Genomic DNA, 21,003 nt, shown 5'->3' on the forward strand with positions numbered 1-21,003 from the left:
AGCATTGAAATAACGAATAGCAATTACAATAAATTTTATTCGAGTTTTTCTCTTCATTTTGGTTACTTTAGAACACAAAAAGCCAGAATGGAAACAATGTTTTTTTTCTTGTTTAGGCATTTGTTTGACATGCTTGCAAATTTATTCTGTTCAATTATATTGCTTAAAATGAATTATATATGTAGGTATACATATGTATATGTATGTGTATATGTATATGTATATGTGTACGTAATTGACTGCCGTGTCTCGATGCCACGATGCCAAAATTCAAGCATCTCATAATTAACTAACTTGAATTATTGCATATTTGTTTTTTGTTTGTTTTTTTTTTCTTTAACATATATTATTATTAACAACAACAAATGAATTTGGCTGTTGCTTTTTGTACATATTATACATTATGCATATGTATGTGTGTGTGTGCGTGTGTATATGTGTGTAAGTATTTCGGCAGACATAAGTATGTATGTTTCAATAAAGCATTTCAGTTTTTGCTTCATTTTACAGTGAGTTTATATTAAGGTATTTGCGTATAAATTAATTATTATTATTAGAAACAAAAAATAATATTATATATATATATATATATATATATATACGTGTATATATATTTTTTGATATACAAATCAACAATAATTACACAAATTGTTGTTTGCTTTCAACATTAATTTAGCTATTTCACGTATATTTGTTAAACAATTTACACATTTTGCTTGGCGTTGTTTTTTCCATTTCTTTGTAATTCCTTCATGTTGCATGTTGCATGTTGCACAGCATTTAATAGTTTTTAATTTAGTTTTACATGTTACAGTTTGACAGCAACTGGACTGCTGGGCTGCCAAGGCTGAGGCACAGTTTGGTTTTATTTTCTCGTGTTTATATATATATATATATATATATATATATATATATATATATATATATATATATATATATATATATATAGATATATATATATTGTATTGTTTGTTTCAATTTTCACGTTTCGATCTTTTGAGCGCTGCAAATGTGAAAATTACAATTTTTGCAGTTTATGTAATAGGTAAATATATATATATGTATATATGTGTGTGTGTGCCCTAGAATTGATTTAGTTTGATTTATACTTAAGCTAACAATTTGATTTGCACGTCTATACATACAGAAAAGGATAGACATACAGTGAGTGAGAGAGAAGGAAAATAAATCATGCATACACACACACATACACAGACAGACTGATAGAGAGAGGGAGCGCAATGGAAATACATAATCATGTGTACGAGAAAAGGGGAAAGGCAAGACACGCACGCACGCACGCACACACGCACACACACACACACACAGACACACACATACAAAATGCATGTAGAAGACGGCGGCAATTTACATTTTGTTTTTTGAATAGTTTCACATTGAGTAGAGAAGACATGTTGATCCTTGATTAACTCCGCACGCTCTACTCCTACTCCTACTTCTACTCGTACGCGTACTCCTACTCCTACTCCAGCTCCTGCTCCTGCTCCAGCTGCGCTTGCCGCTCTACTGCGACGCCTGCTCATCGGGCAGATCTAATATTCTTGCCACAAACTCGGATATATCCGTGTTGCGCTGTAAATGCTCCACAATAAAGCTGTGCCGCAGCAGCTGCTCGTAATTGGGTCTCGCCGTATATTCCTTTTTCAAGCACGTCGCTATAAAGTCCTCGAACTCTGCGGAGAATGTGCCGGCCGTCAGTCGTGGCGGATCATCCTCAACAACCTAGGCAGCGAGCGGTGGAGAAGGGGAGGAAGAACATTAGTATTTGCATTGGCCACATCTGGAGCAGCTGCTCCATCTGTCACTCACCTGGCGCAACTGTTCAAAGGGCGTTCGCCATTTGTTATAGGGATATTGCCCGGTGGCCATTTCGATCATGCTGATGCCCAGCGACCAGACATCGGAACGTATATCGTATTGGGCTGGATTACCTTGCGGATCAATACGTTCCGGTGCCATATATGGCTTACAGCCAGCGTCTATAGTCTTTGCCACCGAATCGACCAGATAGCCTGCGAAGGATAGTAGCATTGTATTATCTTATATAAACTGCTATTGCTAACCGATTGCTCTGCCAAATTGGATCAAGAAAATTGTTCAATATCAGAAGGTTTTCTTTCAATAGATTTCTTTAGCTAGACATACGACAATTCCCTTATGATAAGTAAGTTCTTGATCTATAAATCTTGATCCACAAATAAGTTTACTTCTCACAGTTCCAGCTCCATTTGTCTCTTCAATTTGATAGAAAACTGTAGGCAGTTTCCAATGCTCCACAGCTGAATTCATATATTCAAAATTCTATTTCCTATCCATCCGAAGCCTCTGAATTCCTATATTCATAATTCTATTTCCCATCCATCGATAGACTATTTTTAATAGCTCTCAAGCTCCGATGCTTTATAATTATGAATCGTGTAGAATGAAATGGAAGAAGAACACAGCGCTTACCTGAGATGCCAAAATCACATATTTTCACCTGGCCGCTGCGATTGATCAATATATTTGATGGCTTTACATCGCGATGGATGACCTTCAGCTGGGCATGCAGATAATGCAAGGCGCTAACCACGCTCATCGCGATCTGAGAGAGTGTGCACATATAGAGAGTGAAAGAGATGCAGATAGTAGGCAGATAGAGAGTGGCTTACTTTGCCGAGCACCGTCTCCTCCATGGTTAGCTGATTTTTGAAGACCTTCGGGTAGAATTTGTCCAAACTGGTGTTCATCACCTCCATGCAGATCCAGACATCGCCCTCCCGGTACATGGCCCCATAGAAGTGGACCGTATAGGGGCAATCGCTGGATCGCATCGATATATCCAGATCCATGATCAGCCGTTGCTGTTCCCGGAAGTTCACTGTCATTGGGATGCGCTTGACGGCCAGCACAGTGCCCGTCTGCCTGTGTCGCATCTTCTCCACGATACCATAGGCGCCGCGTCCTAAATCACAAATCTTCTCCAAACTATCCGCATCGATGTCGAATGTTTGATCGTCGATTTGTATGGTCGCCCGGGAGTCCAGATTACGTGGTGGCACACTGTTAACGACATGTAATGTAACAGTATGTTAGCAGGATGGCTAAATGTTAATGCTATGTCGGTATTACGGTATTTAAGCAGAAGAATTACTTGTATGGCCAAATGTTGATAATATGTTAAAAGTTAAGAGTATGTTGATATCACTATTATTTGTGTGGCGAAATGTTAACAGTATGTTAGCAGAAGAACGATGTGTGGTCAATGTTATGTTAATAAAGTAATTATTTGAGCGGGTAAATGTTAACAGTATGTAATTTACATGATGTTAACAGAGTACTTATAGTAATAAGGCTAGTAAGACATTTGAGGCTTATTCGTTTTGTTTTGACTGATTGATATTGGCTGGAAATGATTTCTGTGTTTTTTAGAGGGAAACAAGGACCGTGAATTTAACATAAACAACTTATTTTAATATGAATCGAGTTATTATCAATAAGAAATAGTTCAAATATTTTGATTAGGCGGGATTTCCTGGATTTCCAGGGTATACAAAATTCGATCAAGCCTGTACAGCTGTGTGTTATTTTGTTCATAGAGCCAGTTCAGTCTACATGCACATTCTCGCACACATGAAAACAAAATGCCAAAAAAAAAAACATAGATTGTCTTGCGCACTCTTCGCACACAATAGCTAAACTCTGCACATACACACATACAGAGATACGGAGAAGCATAGGCAAAAGCAAAACGAACAAGTGTCATAATGTCATAACCCCCAATGCACTTACAATGCCGGTTCCGGCTCACGCGGAATGCCAATGGGTGGGAGGCGCGGACGTGGTCGTGACATTGCGCTCTGTCGTTTAGATATATGTACGTATGCGGATGTATGTGTGAGCGTGTGTATGTATATGTAGGTGGGTGTATGTGCGTCTTTGGCGGCCTGCACTTGCACTTTTTGGATTTATTCACGCGTGTTGCGCTGCACGTTTCGCCTGGTAACTGAAATTATTTGCTCCACTTTTTTGATACTTTTATTGCTGTTGCTGCTGCTGCTGCGGCTGCTACTGCTGTGTGGGTTTTTATTGGGCCGTCGACAGCGAAGACGACGGCGACGTCGATGGAGCGGCGGCGGCTGCTGCTGCTGCTGCTGGCTTTTGCTATTTTTACCACATTTGGTCAAATCGTGTTGTTGAAATGTTTGCCTGCTGCGGGTACACTTGTGCGTGTTGAGAAAAAAATGCAGACCAAATGCCGCGCTCGCTGCGGCTCTGACTGTTTTCGTCGCTTAACTTTTCTTTGATATTTAGTTTTTCGTTTTCTTTTCTTTTTCACCCAGCACTCGCGTAGAACTCGTCCTCGTTGAAAACAATACAGTGGGATAATCACAGTGTTGCCAACTCAGCCGTTTCCTGTTCGTTTTTTAATCACATATGATATTCTGGTATTTTATTCGGTCACACTAGACTGTATGTTTGTCCTTGAAGCAAGCACGGAAAATGGATCTCTATGATTGTAGCAAACAATTACTGCCTGTCATTCTGTGTAAAACAATAAATCACGTTTTTGAAAGGGCTTTCTTTCATGCAACTCAAAGTACAAGGCGAATGTGTGTAAATATTTGTAGCTACTTTACCACAAAAAAGTTTTAATATATCGATATATCGATTCATCGTTGCCAGCTGGTTGCTAAAGAGATGAATGTATTTGCGAACTATGCACGTATGGTCACACTTCATTTATCTTCTTGTTGGTGGTGGACTGTTTCACATTGTTTAATAGGATGTGCATTGCGAATTAAGCAGCAAATAAAGCTAATTGTTAATGTGTAATGCAAAAGTGCAAGTGTTCGCGCGCCAGCCAACATCAATTCTAAACATACGCCGCGTGTAACGCTCTAAAGCTTAAGGCGTACGCCTACAAAAACTAAAGAGCGCTGCTGCTGCATAAAAAAAAGAAGGAAAAGAATCGCGAGATATATTATTGTTGTTGTTGTTGCGCTCTGCTTTGTCGTGCGTGAGTGCGTGCGTTCGCTCGTGCGTCTCTGTTGTATTTCGTGTCTGTTTTTGTTTTTTGTTTGTTGTTCGTGAAATCTTTATTGTTGTTGTTTTGCGGCCTCTGCAAGTGGAAAGTTCACGCGCACGCATACAAGTGCAATAGCAAAAGGCACACACACGCACACTTGTGTGTGTGTGTCCATGTGTGCATGTGTGTAAGGTTGTGCATATGTGTGTGTCGGCAGCAGCAGCAGCCATAAATACAAAACGCTGGGAAAATCGAATTTAAAACAACAACAACCGAACTAAAGAGAAGCAGCAGAAGGAGGAGGCGAAAGAACACAACAACTGCAACAATGTCCAGCACAATCGAATTTGAGACAATTGGCAGTCGGCTGCAGTCGTTGGAGGTGGCGCTGCAGGCGCAAAACGAATCACATGAACAAATCGTCTTATCAAAGCGTGTTCGGCCAACAACAATATCGACAACAACAACAAACACAGGAGCAGCAACAGCGACACCAAACAGCGCAGCGGCCATTAACGCCGCAGCGGCGGCAGCATCACAAGCTCAAACAGCAGCAGCAGCCGCCGCTAGCGCTGCCTCTGCCTCTGTTGCCAATAATGTCGCCGCCGCCTCACCAACCAGACCAGCGACAGCGCTGCCGGTGCCAACGTCGACGTCAGCGTCTCTGTCGTCTGGTATCTTTGCTGGCGGGGGTTTTGCCCCGCCCACCAGGAGTATGCGCCCAACGCCCAGTTTGCCCATACGTAAGTTTCATACATAAATACAAAAATACGTAAACACTTACACACATGCATACATATATGCACACGCATGTGTGTGTGTGCTGATAAGAAATTGACGTTTCGATAGATACGATAAACACTCATTTACTCATGTTTGTGTGTGTGTGTGTGTGTGTAATACCCTCAACAAAGGGCACACGTTATCGATCTCTGCGTTTCGATTGCATAGATAAGCGCACGCTGCGAGCAAAACAAACCAAAAACAACACGAAAACTTGTTTTCGCCAAATGCAGCGAAGCAGCGCCGCAGCAGCGGCAGCATCAACACATACACTTGTCCGCGTCGCTGCCGGCGTTGCTTGCTTCGTGTTTGCCTACATATGTATATGTATATATGTGTGCGTGTGTTTGTGTTTGTATCATATTCGCATTGTTTCCGATTGGAAAAGTCATTTAAACTGTCTGCTTGGAAAGGTTGTTGACGAATTGAAATAAAAAACATGATGTTTTTAAATATGAATAAATAATACTTGAAACATTTATAATGTTCAACTTGTTAAGATGCCAATTAGGTAGTAAAAATAAATAAATAAATAAAAAAAAAAAAAGAAGCATTTATCTGATAAAAAAAGAGTGCTAGTAAATATTGTATGATGCACTTGAATTCTGTTTCAATGTACTCTATAGTTATGTGCTTATTAAACAGTTGTTTTAATTAAATATCTCAGCCTTCAGTTTGATATCAAATTGCCATTAAGAAAATCCCAACTAGATCAGATCGCCAGACTATTTAATGAAACGGAACAATAGCAAGCCCAATTGGATTCACGACTCTCATGCTTGCTCTGCACAAGACCCAATTCCAATTAGACTTGTGCACGCCTTGCACACGTGAGGCTCATTGCAAATTAACGGCAAATGCACTTTGCAGCTCGTTTTTATCTTTCCCGCTCACTCTACACAGATGCTCTCCCATTAAGTGCGTTTCTATTTGTGCATGTTGTGTGTGTGTGTGTGTCGCCGTCGTCGTCGTCGCTGCTGTTGCCGATTTCATTTGGCATGTTTGTTGGCATTTTTTTTTGGCATTTCCGGAGTAAATGTCTTGATACGCGCACTTCGCCGCGACGGCTGCCGCCAGCGTCGACTCTCAGTGGCATTGTTGTTTGTTTTTGTATTCGCTTTTGGTTTCGCGTTTCTTCACCCGCGCACACACACACATGCGCGTATGCCACAGCGAGACAGTGACGGCGGCTGCGACTGCGGCTGCCGCTGCGACTGCGACTGGGGCGAACACAGCGGAGACAGCGTGACTCGCGTGAGGATTGCGGCGAAATTTGTCTTCGTGTTGCGTATTATTGTTATTGTTATTGTTATTGTTGTTGTCGTCATTGTTTTTATAAGTAGTAATATTTCATTTGAAGCAACTGATAACTATTATCGCTTACAATAACAACAATAATTATAGTCCTAATTTGAGCAATAACAACGCACTCTATGAGTCTTGCTATTTGTAGTTAATGTAAAGCACAGTGGGTCAAGATTAATTTGTTTTGGATATGCATGCATACATATGTAAATATATATGATAAAAATTGCATAATATAATGAACATATTGATCTAAAAATAAAACTAGAACTGGAATTGATTGGAATTGATTTGGTTTCCAGCTGATTTCTTGTCTAGGATTACATATAATCAAAATCAGAATGGCTATAATGCGATTCTCAATTAAATTGATTATTGTTTTGCTACGGCCACTTTTATTGACATTTGTGGCGCCCCGTTTATAAAACTATTTATAGATATAGATAAAAATGTTTGGCCAAGCAAATTCCCACGTTTCGAAATCAACGCAACTGATAGCGCTGGCCTTGAACAGCAGGCGAATGTGCTCGAAGTAACTGAGCTTTGTGTCAGTGTGCATATCATGCTTACACACACACACACACGCGCACACACACGCACACACACACTTACGCACATATATGCGCTTTGTTTTTGACTAACGGTTATTGGTCAGTGTTGTCGTTTTTAGAGTGCAGCATAAAGCTAAGTTAGTGTGAAGCAAAACAAAGCTAAATTGATATTGATAAAAAAGGCTGTTGATATAAAATGGGTAGATTTGCAATTTGAATGTAAACGTAAACTTAACTAAATATAGATTGCATTCTACATAAAAGCTAGCAAAAAACAAGCTACAAGCTAGAATTTCATACCTTCTAGAAACAAAAGTCAAATCTAGCTGGAAAATTTTTGTGGTAGGCAACACAAACTTTAGCTTGCATTTTAACAGAGGATATATAAAACTAGCGAAGACAAGCTGAATTGTTTGTTAAAAGCTAGAATTCCGTCTCTCTAGTGGTTTCTAAAAACTATAGCTAGATCTAGCGGGAAAAATGTTGATGATGATGGCAATTCAAACTGTTATATTGCAATTTTTATGAATTTTTACTTATGCTTTTCTCACTCAAGCTATCTCTTTCTTTCTCTACCACTCTAGCTGAATCTGGAGGATCGACGCGACGTCGCATGGTGCTGCCGCTGCCCACACAGCTGCATCCTTCCGAAACGGAAACGGATAAGAAGCTGAAAATGATAATGGGCCAGACGGGCAAACTGAATATCAATGGCCATCAATATCCGACAGATATACACGATCTGCAGCATCTGGGCGATCTGGGCAATGGAACCAGCGGCAACGTGGTCAAAATGCTCCATGTCTCCAGCAACACGATCATTGCCGTCAAACAGATGCGACGCACCGGCAACGCCGAGGAGAACAAGCGCATTCTGATGGACTTGGATGTTGTGCTCAAGTCGCACGACTGCAAATATATCGTCAAGTGCCTGGGCTGTTTTGTGCGCGATCCGGATGTCTGGATCTGCATGGAACTGATGTCCATGTGCTTCGATAAATTGCTCAAATTGACCAAGAAGCCGGTGCCGGAGCCCATTCTAGGCAAAGTCACGGTGGCTGTAAGTGCGGCTCTTTAGCCTAAAAATATGTAGTAAAGTTTTGTTAAAGCATTTATGTTATACAACACTGTTTTTTGTTTAGGTTAGAATCGATCGATTTTGGTGTTGAGTAACAAAATTGGTGATTTAAGCTGAAATGTACGTAGAGTAGTAGCTAGATAGTAAGTGATAGTGATAGCCACAGGTAGTAGAGTAGTGATGTTATACAACACTGTTGTTTTTATACCCTGAACCCATTGAAAATGGGAAATCAGGGTATAATGGTTTTGTTAAAAGTATGTAACAGGCAGAAGGAGGCGTGGCAGACCCCACAAAGTATATATATTCTTGATCAGGGCGACGAGCTGAGTCGATTTGGCCCTGTCCGTCTGTCTGTCCGTCCGTCCGTCCGTCCGTCCGTCCGTCCGTCCGTCCGTATGTATGAACGCGTCGATTTCAGAAGATATAAGAGCTAGAGACTTCAAATTTTTTTTAAAATGTCCGTAATTACAGCGCGCATATCAAGTTTATCATTAAAAATCGATAACTCATCCCGATCTTTTTTTATCGATAAAAAACCTTATCGAAAACCAATTATAAAATTATATCTTCTACACCCTTATTGCTAGAGTCTCCAAATTTTTAATGTATGCTTATATGCAATTTATACAATTTCGGTTTTTGTTAAAATTTACCCCCCACCCTTAAATTCACCCCCTCGCCATCACTTTTGTAAAAAGCGTATTTCAAATACTAGAGACTTGGGCTTTGGAATGTACACACATATTTACCATATGATTACACTCTAAAAGTTTCATTAAGATCGTATGTCTACAAAAGAAATTATTTAACAAATAAATTCTCATAATATTGCCCACACTGCAGCGCAGCCCAAGCGCAGTCGCTGCTTACTGCGCAGTTAGCAGAGCGCAGGCTTATGCGTGCGTGTGGATGCATGTGTATGTATGTGTGCATAAAAGAAGTGCAGAATGATTAGAATATCAGCTTGGAGGGTTCAGGGTATCTCCTAGTCGAGCAGTCTCGACTGGAGCTTTCTTACTTGTTTAAAGTTAGAATAGGTAAATAATTGTGTTGAATAACAAAATTGGTGCTCAACACTAATATGTTTTTAGAGTAATAGTTACTTGGATGTAAGGTAAACACAGTTAAAAAGCAGTAAAATAGAACAATAGTGTTGAAAAGTGTTAAAATAATTTACCCTCCACTTCTTCAGTGTGAAAATAATATGCATATAAAAATACGGAAACATATGGCTGCAGGCCTGAATAGTATTGATAAACGACAGGTTTTATCAAATTTTATTCTTTACAACACTAATTTCTAATTTGTATATGACTGAAAACTGGATAGCTTAAATGATAAGTAGCAAAAGTGAGCTGGAATTTTGTTTTAAGCATGTTGATAGTATTGGTCCTTTACAACACTGATTTTTAAAGATTGATAAGCTACAGAGATGAATAATTTTTAGTTTTAATTGTTAAGACCAATTTATTTTAGTAATATGCAGTACTGAAATGTAGTGTTTTTTTTACTGTTATACAACACTGAAGGCTTGTAGTAGTTATTAAAAGTTTACCATCTTCTTCTGATTTGCAGACCGTCAATGCTTTGTCCTATCTGAAGGACAAACACGGCGTCATCCATCGCGACGTGAAGCCATCGAACATTTTGATTGATGAGCGCGGCAATATAAAGCTATGCGATTTTGGGATTAGCGGACGTTTAGTGGACTCTAAAGCGAACACACGTTCCGCTGGCTGTGCAGCCTATATGGCGGTAAGTCGGGATAATACGAAATATATATATATATATATATATATATATATATATATATATGCGTATCGATATTGAATTACCAAAACAATTTTCAATGTGCAGCCGGAACGCATCGATCCGAAGAAACCAAAGTACGATATACGAGCAGATGTCTGGTCATTGGGCATATCGCTTGTGGAGCTGGCAACTGCACGTTCACCATACGAGGGCTGTAATACGGACTTTGAGGTGCTGACCAAGGTGCTCGACTCGGAGCCGCCATGTTTGCCCAGCGGCGAGGGATACAATTTTAGTCAACAGTTTCGTGACTTTGTCATCAAGTGGTAAAGTGATATTGATATAGATGTATATAAATGAATATGTATATCAACTCACACACTCACTCTCTCTCTCTCTCTCTCTCTGTCTCTCTCTTTATGCGTTTGCATTTGGTTACAGCCTCACTAAGAACCATCAGGATCGACCCAAATATCCGGAGCTGCTGGCCCAGCCGTTTATCAAGATGTATGAGCAGGCCAAGATCGATGTGCCTGGCTGGTTTCAAAATGTGATGGACTCTGCTGCCGGGAAGCGTATGCGCGCCAATGGTGATGCCACTCTGACGAGGTGAGTTCAACATGTTCCGCTAGACGAGAGCCAACTTTCTCTATATACACATATAAGCCAAATATTCCCGACCCAAGTCCCCGAGCCAGCAAACAAAATATGAGAACAATTTGCCCTTAGCCATTGCCTGCTGTCTGTGTGCCTGTGTGTCCGTGTGTGTGTGTGTGTGAGAGTGCGTACGTGTGTGTACGCTCGTGTGTGTGTGTGTGTGTGTGTGTGCGTGGACGTCATGAACACAACAACGCTTCGTTTCAATTGTTTGTTTCCGTTTCCGTTTCCGCTTTTGTTTCATTCCGTTGCGTTGCGATTTCTATTTTGATTTCTCTTTAGCCTAACTCTGACATCAAAAACAATTTCCTAACAGGTAGGCAAAAAAAAAAAAAAAAAAAAAAAAAAATTAATAAAATTAAAAAAAAAAAATATAAAAAAATAATGAACTACAACTAAAAATCGTACCTAATTCTAGGGTGTTTGCTGAAGTTTGTAAACTAAAAAAATTCTTAAAAACAACTAAGCTTCTCTCTTAACTCTTTCCTACACATAGCAAAAACAGTTGGCATGCCTCTCTTTCGCTCCTATTATTAATCACACACTCTTAACTATTTTTTATAATTTTATTTTATTACTTCTATTTTATTACAATTTGAGCACATTTCTATTGCCTTTTATTAGCTTTTTAGCTACTTATTTTATTAAAAAAAAAAATTAGTTTTCTTTTTTTTTTAACATTTACATTTATGCTAAAAGGTTGCACTTGCTGCGGGCATACTGGAAATCTTTCAGATCTGTTTCATTCCGTTTCGTTTCTGGGATAAGAAACGAAAGCTTAACCATGATGAGAGCTGCATCTGAGTCCGTTCAATTCAGTCCCGTTCAGTTTCATATCGTTTCAAATCCGAATCGTGTTACGATTTAGTTTGTTTCATTCCGTTTTGTTCCTGAGCTAGATGGAACAAACATCGTATCTATTTCATTCAGTTACGCATTCAAGCAAATTTAGCCATTTGTCAGCTAAGCATTCAGTTCAGTTTCATTCCGTTTCGTTCCTGAAAAAAATCATCCATAAGAGATGTATATGTTCTATTCCATTCCATTTCTCTTTCAAGCTAAATGTAGCCATGCCCAGTGATGACATTCAAGTATATTTCATTTCGTTTCGTTCCACCCATCAACAAAATCGAGTCTAATCCCATGGACTGTCAGTTTATATAGTGCAGTGCATATGCCATGTAAATACAATACAAATATTTAGCACCGACGTACCCAATCTCCTCTAGTATACCCACACCCAGTCCCCTATCCACCTCAATAGGTATTTCGTAGAAACAAGAAACAATAGAGAAACGAATAAAATTCGAATATTTTGCGTTTTATTGACTATTTAATTTGTGTTTCTTTTTTGATTTTCTATTTTCATCTTTTTTATTACAATTTTTTGTAGGTTACTTAATTCCTAATATATATATAGAGACATATAAATATAAATATATATATAGGTATATATATATAAATATATATACTTATTATATATAATAAATGCAAATATAATGTCAGACAAACTGTAAAACCGATTAAAACCAAAACATGAAAGAAAAAAAAAAAACAAAACATAAACTAAACTACAGCAACAACAACAACAAAAACAACAAAAACCTAATTAATTATAACCGAGAATGCAAGAAATCAACATTATATAGCTATATATGTATATATCTCTTTGAGAGTATATATGTATATATAAATATAACATTAATTTATATACCCTTACCACGATATATAATCCAAAAATAAATCGAAAACCATTAAACAAAACAAAAACAAAAAATTCCTCCCAAAAAAACAAAAAATATATGAAAGTAATATTCAGTAAGTACGACCGAGTTTTATTATTATTATTGTTATTATTATCATTATAATTATAATTGTTATTATTATTTTGTGTTATGCATGATTTCATTATTTTTCCAATTGTTTTCTTAATTGTTTGTTTTGTTACTCGATTATTTTGATTGCTAAATTTAATTTTCATTTTGTTACTAATCAATTGATGTATTTCTATTGTTATTCCGCTGCATGTTGCCTGCCGCTTAATATTTAAATTCAATTTATTAATAATTAAAAACAAAAATAAAATAAATTCAATAAATAAATATCGACTTCAAACATCAATCGAGGTAAAGCTTTTATTTGTTTTTAATTTCTTTTTTTTTCTGAAAATTTCGTTTGGTTTTATTTTTATACATTTTCATCCTTTGTTACGCTTCATAAATGTCTGCAGCGCCTTCGTTTCGTTCTGTTTCATTCCGTTTCGTTTCGTTCCAATGCCATCACATACTGCACATATCGCTTTTGTATATATATCAATATATTTGTAAAGTATATACACATTTCTAGTTTAATCTATGTACGGTGTATTTATGTATTTATCATGTTTCAGCCTTTCGCTTGTTTCATTCCATTCGTATTCATTTCTTTCTTTAGGCCATTTTTGTTTGTATTCTTGGGGTGTTTTTCAGCGCCATCTAGCGTCTCAAAATTTGTTGATCCATTGCAATAGAACACTTTTTGGCAATTACGATGGATTGTGAAGAATGGGAGGGAGATAGAGACAGCTTTAGTAGGAGTTTATGAGGATACAGAAAATTATTGATAACCAGCCTTAAAAAAAGGAGAACAATGGAAACCTATCGATTGCGATAACGATAGCAGGCGAATAATATCCACAAGTTTACTCAAAGGTATAATTGTCGAATAATGCTAAAAGTGTAGCAGATTTCAGTGAATATATCACGAGTAACTATGACTAACGATAGTTATCGATTTTTATATCCTAATTATGTCTCGATGTACAATGTATAATCATTAGATCTTACTATATAGCGATAAGTCTACTAAGAAGTATTATCCAGCTAGAGTTAGTTATAGATGCCAATCAAACGATCGATCGATATCGATTTTAATCGAAAGTATTAAAGATTATCTGTGTCAATAATTGCAGTTATTTTAGTTAGCGTCAAATCTAGATCTCCCTCTCTCTCTCTTGTTTCATCTCTTGCTTTCTCTGATTAGTGCGTTGCTCCCATTTTCATTCATACGCTTCACTCTCTCATTGATCTCGCTTAGCTTACATATATACATATATATATATATATATGTCTTATATATCCCATCTAGCATACACACACACACTCACACATCCACACACACATGCCTCCTGCTTTCACTCACTCGCATTACACACAAACTCTATCTCTCCCTCTCTCTTTCTGTCACTCTCTCTCTGTCTCTTGCTCTCTTTGTGTCTTTTTCACTCTTTCGCTGCCATGCTGGCGTACATTTTGTGTGTGTGTGTGTTGTCGTTTGATAATTTGTGGGCAACAATCAATAACACATTCGAATTACTTGCAGAGCAACAGCAACAGGAACAGGAACAACAACAACAACAGCAGCAGCAACACGCGCCAAGGAAGCTGCCACATTGTATGGAAGAACTGCAACGGCCACAGCAGCAGCAGCAGCAGCGCGTAGTCCAACGCAAACACAAACGCTGAAGACAATAAAACCCACACAGATTCCAAGCTACCATCAGCAGCACCAGCAGCACCAGCAACAGCAACAGTTGCCGGTTACGCAGTATTTCATACAATCAGCCACACAACTACCTCAACAAACAGCAACGGCAACGGCAACGACAGCAACGGCAGCAACGTCGGCGGCAAACACATTGAACTACTTTAGCAGCGGTGGCAGCGGCAGCAGCAGCAGCGGCGCCAGTCCGCTGTCGCCGCCGTCAAGCGCTGCTGTCCCTGTTCCGGCTGCTGGCGGGCACAATGACATTGGCAAGCTCTATCGCAAGTCGCCTTTTATGCAGCGCAAGCTGAGCAATGGCTCTCACTACAAGTACCACGACGAGAGTCCCAAGAAGGAGTCTGTTTTCAGCAGCATAGGTATGTGCATATGGCATTTGGCAATTGCAGTCACGTGCACCAGCTAATGCCTTTTGTCTGTTGCAGGTCAATCGATTTTACGCAATTTAACCTCATCGCCGTTCAGCCAGAAGAAACATCAGCCCATTGTTACAGCGACAACACCAACGGCAGCCACACCAACAGCAGCAACAGCAACAGCAACAGCAACAACAACACCAACAACACTGCCGCATCACAATAGGAAAGTGAAAACGCCCACGGAACTGTTGGCCACGCCCAAATGGCGGCTGCCCTACGACACCTGTGATAGTAGAATTGATAATGTTAACCTGGCGCTCAGTTCGCCCACGCTGCAGCGCAAGCATCTGATAATGGAGCCAGCGACAGCGACAGCAACAGCAACAGGCACAACAACGTTGCCAACAACATTGCAGCTCAGCAATCAGCAACAACAACAGCAGCAACAGCAACAGCAGCAGCGATTGCAGCCGGGCAATCAGAGTCCCATAGGTGAGGGACATTTAGTATATAAGTTATACAATAAGTTATACAAGGCTGCTTAAGCTGCACTACAGATTTTTGATGTGCTGTAAAACATTTTAAAGATAGATACATAAACATATATAGAGTCGAGTCTCGATAACTCGTACCCCGTTAAATCGAAACTTTTCGATAAATCATAAAAATGTCTATCCCCTCGAAGGATATTCGTTCTCAATTATTCTCGATAAAAAAAACCGGATCCCTTGTCATTTCGAGTTATCGGCATTCTACTATATATAAATCATTTGTAGATCAGCTTAAGCAGATTGTCCATGTGTCACAGTAAACTCAGGTTGCTTGGCTTGAAAGTAGTTCTACCTTAGTTTCGTGTTCATAATTATCTAATTAATTAATTTTTTTATGATGATATTCTCTTAATGTAATTTGTATAAGTCTAATCATATATTAGTAGTATATACCGCTCCATAGCAGAAGTCAAAAGGAGAAGACGAAGCCGCTGTAGATAGATAGCTGATGATACAGAGAGGTTCTTGAAAGACCTGCATATATAGACAGCTTAATTATATTCCAATTTTCCCATTATACGGACTCTACCCTATGTATATATATAGCATTCGGTTATATCGGCGCTCCAGGGACCCTTGTTAAATCTGAAAGACGCTGTAACTCTCCAGGTTTGCCCACATAAGTTTGTCTTGGGACCAGCATGGACGCTATAAGTAAAGTCGCTATAACCGGATTCTACTGTATATGTATATATGTGTGTAACTTAACTCTGATATAGCTCTATAGGCGTGTCTGTAGCTGGGCGAAAACAAATCAAATCAGAAATCCACGTGCTTAGACTAGATTTCAGACCTTAGACCTATTACTAGATTTATTTGTTACGTTGATCTTTCGGTGTGTCTAGTATTAATCTTTAACTCAAACTGCCTCGTATAGCTTTTCTTATTTTCTCAGTTCCCTTTTAGTTATTCTATTGCAATTTAAAATCGTTTTATATATATATATATATTCTCACTCTCTCATACTCATGCTCTCTCCATCTCTGTCTATGCAGTGTTGCAGCGCTTCTACCATCAACAGAATCAGCTGCGTGAAAAAGAGGCAGCCGAGCGGCAACAGCAACAGCAACAACAACAGCAACAGCAACAGCAACAGCAACAGCAGCAGCAATTCCAACAGCTCCCACAGCATTATCAGATGCAACCTCAATCCCAACAGCTTCCACAGTCCCATCAGTCGCCGCAGCTTTATCACTTTCTGCAGTCGCCGCCGGCGCCGGCGCCGCCGCTGACGCCAACGATGCTGCGTGCTGCGCCGGCTGCAACAGCTACGACCAGCACGAATCCGTTTCACAGCAACTATGTGGCGCCACCGTCGTCGCACTCCACCTCTAGTCAGTCCTCGACGCAGTCGACGTGCTCCCAAATAGCCAGCGCAGCGCCCGCCTCTCCCTGTGCCACAGCCGCCGGACACTTTGGTGTGGGCACTGCGGCCCAGTTGCAATATCAGCCATTGCCGCTGACGCCCACTACAGCACCAGCGGCTCCAACAGCAGCAGCAACTGGCGACAGCAGCAGCCTGCCCCCCAGCAGATCGCCCGAGCAGCTGCAGCCGGACTATGGCACGGCGCAGGTAGCTGGCAGCAAGCTGAGCAAATTGTATGCACGTCGCCAGCTGCTGGGCCAGCAGACGAGCAGCAATCTGGAAGCCAGAGAGCATCAGCAGCAGCAGCAGCAGCAGCAGCCGCATCTCTACAGCACGCAAGCGGATGCCGGTGAGTGTAGCAGACAGAAAGCTGCCTGCTATGTCACGCACTTTTGCTATGCATTATGATGTTTGCGCTTGAATTTGTTTGAGTTTGCGTTTGCTTTGTTATTTGTATATATCATGAAATCATTGCAAATGAAACTTGTGGGTAATATGCTTAAGTGTATATATGTATGTTTGTATATATGTATGTATATGTCCTTGTAAGGACGATAAACTGCCTCGATTGTGGCATGCTCGTCTGTTCGTCCGATCGGAGTCGTTAACTACAGGAATTTGAGACTTGAATATGGTGTATATCTAGTTCTATCGATAACAATCGGATCGATTAGCTTAGTTGATCTACTTATGTTTGTGTGTTTGTATGAGTGTATATAAATTTAGTGTATAGCTAGTTCAAATATAAAATTGTCATTCCGATAACTCACTGCACTTCGATAACAATCGAATCGATCCGCTTTACTAATCCAGTAATGTTTGCCTGCTATGCGAACTTGTAAACTACGAAATGGATTTTCAGAATCTCATATAGGGTGACCAAACCAGAGTGTTACTAGCTAACAATATGGTAGTTACAGTTATCGATAACATTTATACGTTGAAAAATTTACCCTTTCATCATGAATTGAAGACCTAATCGGCATATAGAATCGACTGAGCTTAAGCACTCTCAGCTAAACTGATGTGTATGAATGATGTGATATAACATACCTAAAGCTATAAATGTAGAATGTGCTAAGTCACACCTACACATTTAGACATAATCAGCAAGCATATCATAGGTCTTAGACCAGATTATGCTTCATTTCTATAAATTTTCTTATATATGGTCACCCTAAAAATCAAAAGTTACCTGATTTAGTGCATGTATATGTGTGTGTGCGTCTGTGTGTGTGTGTATTTGTATATCTAAACGAAGTTATGACAGTTTCCGGTTGCAGGGTATCTACTGGTCGTGCATAGCCGACCAGAGCACTTTTACCTACGTTTTTGTGTTTGGCTCTCAACTAATTCTTTGGCTCGCTTGTGCGCTTTTTGTTTATGCTCTTTCTCTTTATTTACACACACACACACACATGCACACATGCCCATGCACGCTTGCTCCACACACGCACTGCACATCAATCATGAATCCATCAATCAAAAAGGCTGGTTCAATACACTCGCCGGCGCCATGAAGCGACAATTTGCGACCTATGTTAAAACCCAATTGAATTCCACAGCGACGGCCCAGACGCTGGCCAATGGCAATGAACAGCAGTCGGCGCTGGCGCCACAGTCGCAGCCACCAGCACCGCCAGCCTATCGCAGCCTAAGCAACAATGGCACCACCAACACCACCACCACCAGCAGCAGCAGCAGCAGCAGCCACAACCACAACCACAATGCGACAGCCAAAACGTATTATTATCGCACGCTGTCGGCGGCGAGCAGCAGCAGCAGCAGCCACAGCCAGACCCACAGCCACAACACCAGCCAGAGCACCTCGCCCACCACGGAGCCACTGACGGGCAGTGCTGCGGTGGCGCATGGCTTGGGTGGAGGCGGCGCTGCGACGGCGACGAGTGGCTTCTTGCGGCGCTATGCCAGCAGCGGCATTGTTGCCGGCAACCACAGCAGCGGCAGCAGCAGCACACCGCCCAGCCCGCACTTGCTGGCGGGACTGGATAGGCGGCATCGCAGTCCGGATCCGCCGCCGCGCTACAATCGCGGCCAGTCGCCGCTGCTGCTGCGCAAAAATCTGCTCGAGCTAAGCGGCCAGCCAGCGGGCTCACCGCTGCTGCAGCGACGGTGAGTATGGCAGCCTCTGGCTCTGGGAATCTTCTAATTGGTTTGCTTATCCGCCGTTTCAGATATGTTTCGGCATCGCCGCCTTTGCCGCCGCCGCGTCGCGGATCGGAGAGTGTGCCCGGCTCGCCGCAGCATTTTCGCACGCGCATCCATTATACGCCCGAGCCGCAGCGACGCATCTATCGCACCATAGATCAATGAGTAGCGCTGCAAATAATGGTCATGTGATGTTGGTATGGCTTCGACGATGTGGCTGACGAGGAGGCGGCAGCAGCAGCAACAGCAGCAACGGATGCTAGAGCAGCGGCAACGTCTAGACGCTCGCTGGACTTTTAAGCAGCTACCAAGAACCAACAACAACCAACAACAACCAAACCTACAACAAAACAATAAGCAATAACAACAGCAACAGCTGTGCCTAGGCGCTTGCTCTAAATGCGAGCAGCAACCAACAACCAACAACAACAACAGCAAACGAAAGTGTTCAAAAGTCGTATATATAACGTATATGTATACATATATACATATATATATTAGGCCGTAGATACTACATACGGCTAGCGTCTTCTATTTGATTAATTCAAACTAGTTCACAACAACAACAAAAAATGTTTTCTTTTCGATTGCAACACAAAAGTGTTTTTTTTTTTTTTTTTTTTTTTTTTTTTAATGTATGTGTGTGTGTATGTGAGCGTGTGTTTGTGTGTGCGTATGTACATATATGTATATGTATATAGAAAGTTTGTTAGTCAAGACAAAATAAAAAAAAAAAACTATAACTGCAATAGAGTCATATAGCCAACTAGCATATATATGTATGTATATCTGTATATCGCTATATATTTATATAAATTTGATTCTTTCAAAAAGCAGCTTATTATATACCAGACACACTTATATATATGTACATATATACATATGTATACATTTGTATACAAGTGCTGAGACAACAATAATAGTGCAATAGTTAAATATTTCTTGAGCAAAGTTTTTATCTATGATTTTTGGACCAAAACTATATAGAGATTGTAATAAGAAATTAACAGTTATATATGAACTATATTCAAAACTAAATAAGTACACATAAATGTACATATATATATATATGTATGTAGATATATATTGTATGTATGTTTATATTCAGTTAATTTATATTACGTATTATTTGTTTTGTTATCAAAATAGAATTCTTTCAAATCAAGTTCCTTAGCTTACTTACCATATGTAATGCATGCATACATAATATATATATATATATATCTATATTTGTGTATGTAGAGCAGCAATAATATATCAAATTTTTACCAATTGTATGAGTGTGTGTGTGTATGCAGCTTAGCGACCTCAATGTTTTGTTCCTGTGCGTTCATAACAAAATTAACGAGTAAATTATTTAATTTTAGCCCAAAAACAAAACAAAAATCAAAACAATTTCCAATTTGTATATTCAATGTTTTCTTAAAAATTCATATATACAATTTGAAAAAGAAAAAAAAAAGGTTTATGTATATGTAAAGTGTATGTTTTTGCATTTGCTGTTTCTAATCAAAATCCAATTTAATTTCGCTTCATTTTGCTCTTTGTAAAATTAAAAAAAAAAAAAAAAAAAATTAAACATAAATTTTGAAGTAATATAAAAAAAGTTAAATTTATTTGTATGTTAATTTATTGAAAAAAAAAGAAACAAAAACAAAAAACAAAAGAAGTAAAAAATAAAATAATTAAATGATGTATTTCGACTGATTTATGTGTTTAAAGTTTAAGCTTTTTGGACTATATACTTATGTATGTATATGTGTACATATATGCGCATCAGTCTGTAGGTCTAACTCTTAGTTGTATCCTCCCCCCCTATACATATGTATATATAGTATATGGTATATACACATACATATA

At 39.6% G+C, this 21,003-nt stretch overlaps 2 protein-coding genes across 3 annotated transcripts; one reads left to right on the forward strand and one right to left on the reverse strand.

The window, feature by feature from the left end:
* Positions 1–667: 667 nt before the first annotated feature.
* lic (dual specificity mitogen-activated protein kinase kinase lic) lies at positions 668–4,410 on the reverse strand. 2 transcript variants are annotated; one of them, XR_016271086.1, is made up of 6 exons: positions 3,793–4,410; positions 2,673–3,063; positions 2,473–2,605; positions 1,831–2,033; positions 1,373–1,743; positions 668–1,003 (listed from the first exon to the last, which is right to left on the reverse strand). XR_016271086.1 is itself a non-coding variant. In XM_018015976.2 (5 exons), the coding sequence occupies exons 1-5, from the start codon at positions 3,852–3,854 to the stop codon at positions 1,525–1,527; spliced, it is 1,008 nt and encodes a 335-aa protein (XP_017871465.1). In that variant the 5' UTR covers positions 3,855–4,410; the 3' UTR covers positions 668–1,524. The 2 variants fall into 2 exon arrangements, 1 of the variants encoding a protein (XP_017871465.1); XM_018015976.2 differs by having other exon boundaries at positions 668–1,743.
* A 311-nt stretch (positions 4,411–4,721) lies between these two features.
* Positions 4,722–20,538, forward strand: hep (hemipterous). The gene is made up of 10 exons (XM_089474469.1): positions 4,722–5,772; positions 8,253–8,728; positions 10,325–10,504; positions 10,607–10,827; positions 10,943–11,110; positions 14,519–15,057; positions 15,124–15,549; positions 16,604–17,323; positions 18,465–19,107; positions 19,170–20,538. The coding sequence occupies exons 1-10, from the start codon at positions 5,358–5,360 to the stop codon at positions 19,306–19,308; spliced, it is 3,927 nt and encodes a 1,308-aa protein (XP_089330595.1). The 5' UTR covers positions 4,722–5,357; the 3' UTR covers positions 19,309–20,538.
* The last annotated feature ends 465 nt before the right edge of the window (positions 20,539–21,003 follow it).

This window comes from Drosophila arizonae, chromosome X, assembly GCF_054131065.1.
Source record: "Drosophila arizonae isolate 15081-1271.41 chromosome X, UAZ_ARI_1.0, whole genome shotgun sequence".
In the NCBI taxonomy this organism is placed as follows: Eukaryota; Metazoa; Arthropoda; class Insecta; order Diptera; family Drosophilidae; genus Drosophila; species Drosophila arizonae.

What these genes read in the sequence shown, in the direction of transcription:
- lic (XM_018015976.2), bottom strand. Translation starts at nt 3,854, where the DNA reads ATGTCACGACCACGTCCGCGCCTCCCACCCATTGGCATTCCGCGTGAG. An exon ending in AGGAGACGGTGCTCGGCAAA is followed by an intron (nt 2,606 to 2,672) that starts GTAAGCCACTCT and finishes ACACTCTCTCAG; the next exon opens with ATCGCGATGAGCGTGGTTAG. An exon ending in ATGTGATTTTGGCATCTCAG is followed by an intron (nt 2,034 to 2,472) that starts GTAAGCGCTGTG and finishes TATCCTTCGCAG; the next exon opens with GCTATCTGGTCGATTCGGTG.
- hep (XM_089474469.1), top strand. Translation starts at nt 5,358, where the DNA reads ATGTCCAGCACAATCGAATTTGAGACAATTGGCAGTCGGCTGCAGTCG. An exon ending in GGGCAATCAGAGTCCCATAG is followed by an intron (nt 15,550 to 16,603) that starts GTGAGGGACATT and finishes CTGTCTATGCAG; the next exon opens with TGTTGCAGCGCTTCTACCAT. An exon ending in TCACCGCTGCTGCAGCGACG is followed by an intron (nt 19,108 to 19,169) that starts GTGAGTATGGCA and finishes CCGCCGTTTCAG; the next exon opens with ATATGTTTCGGCATCGCCGC.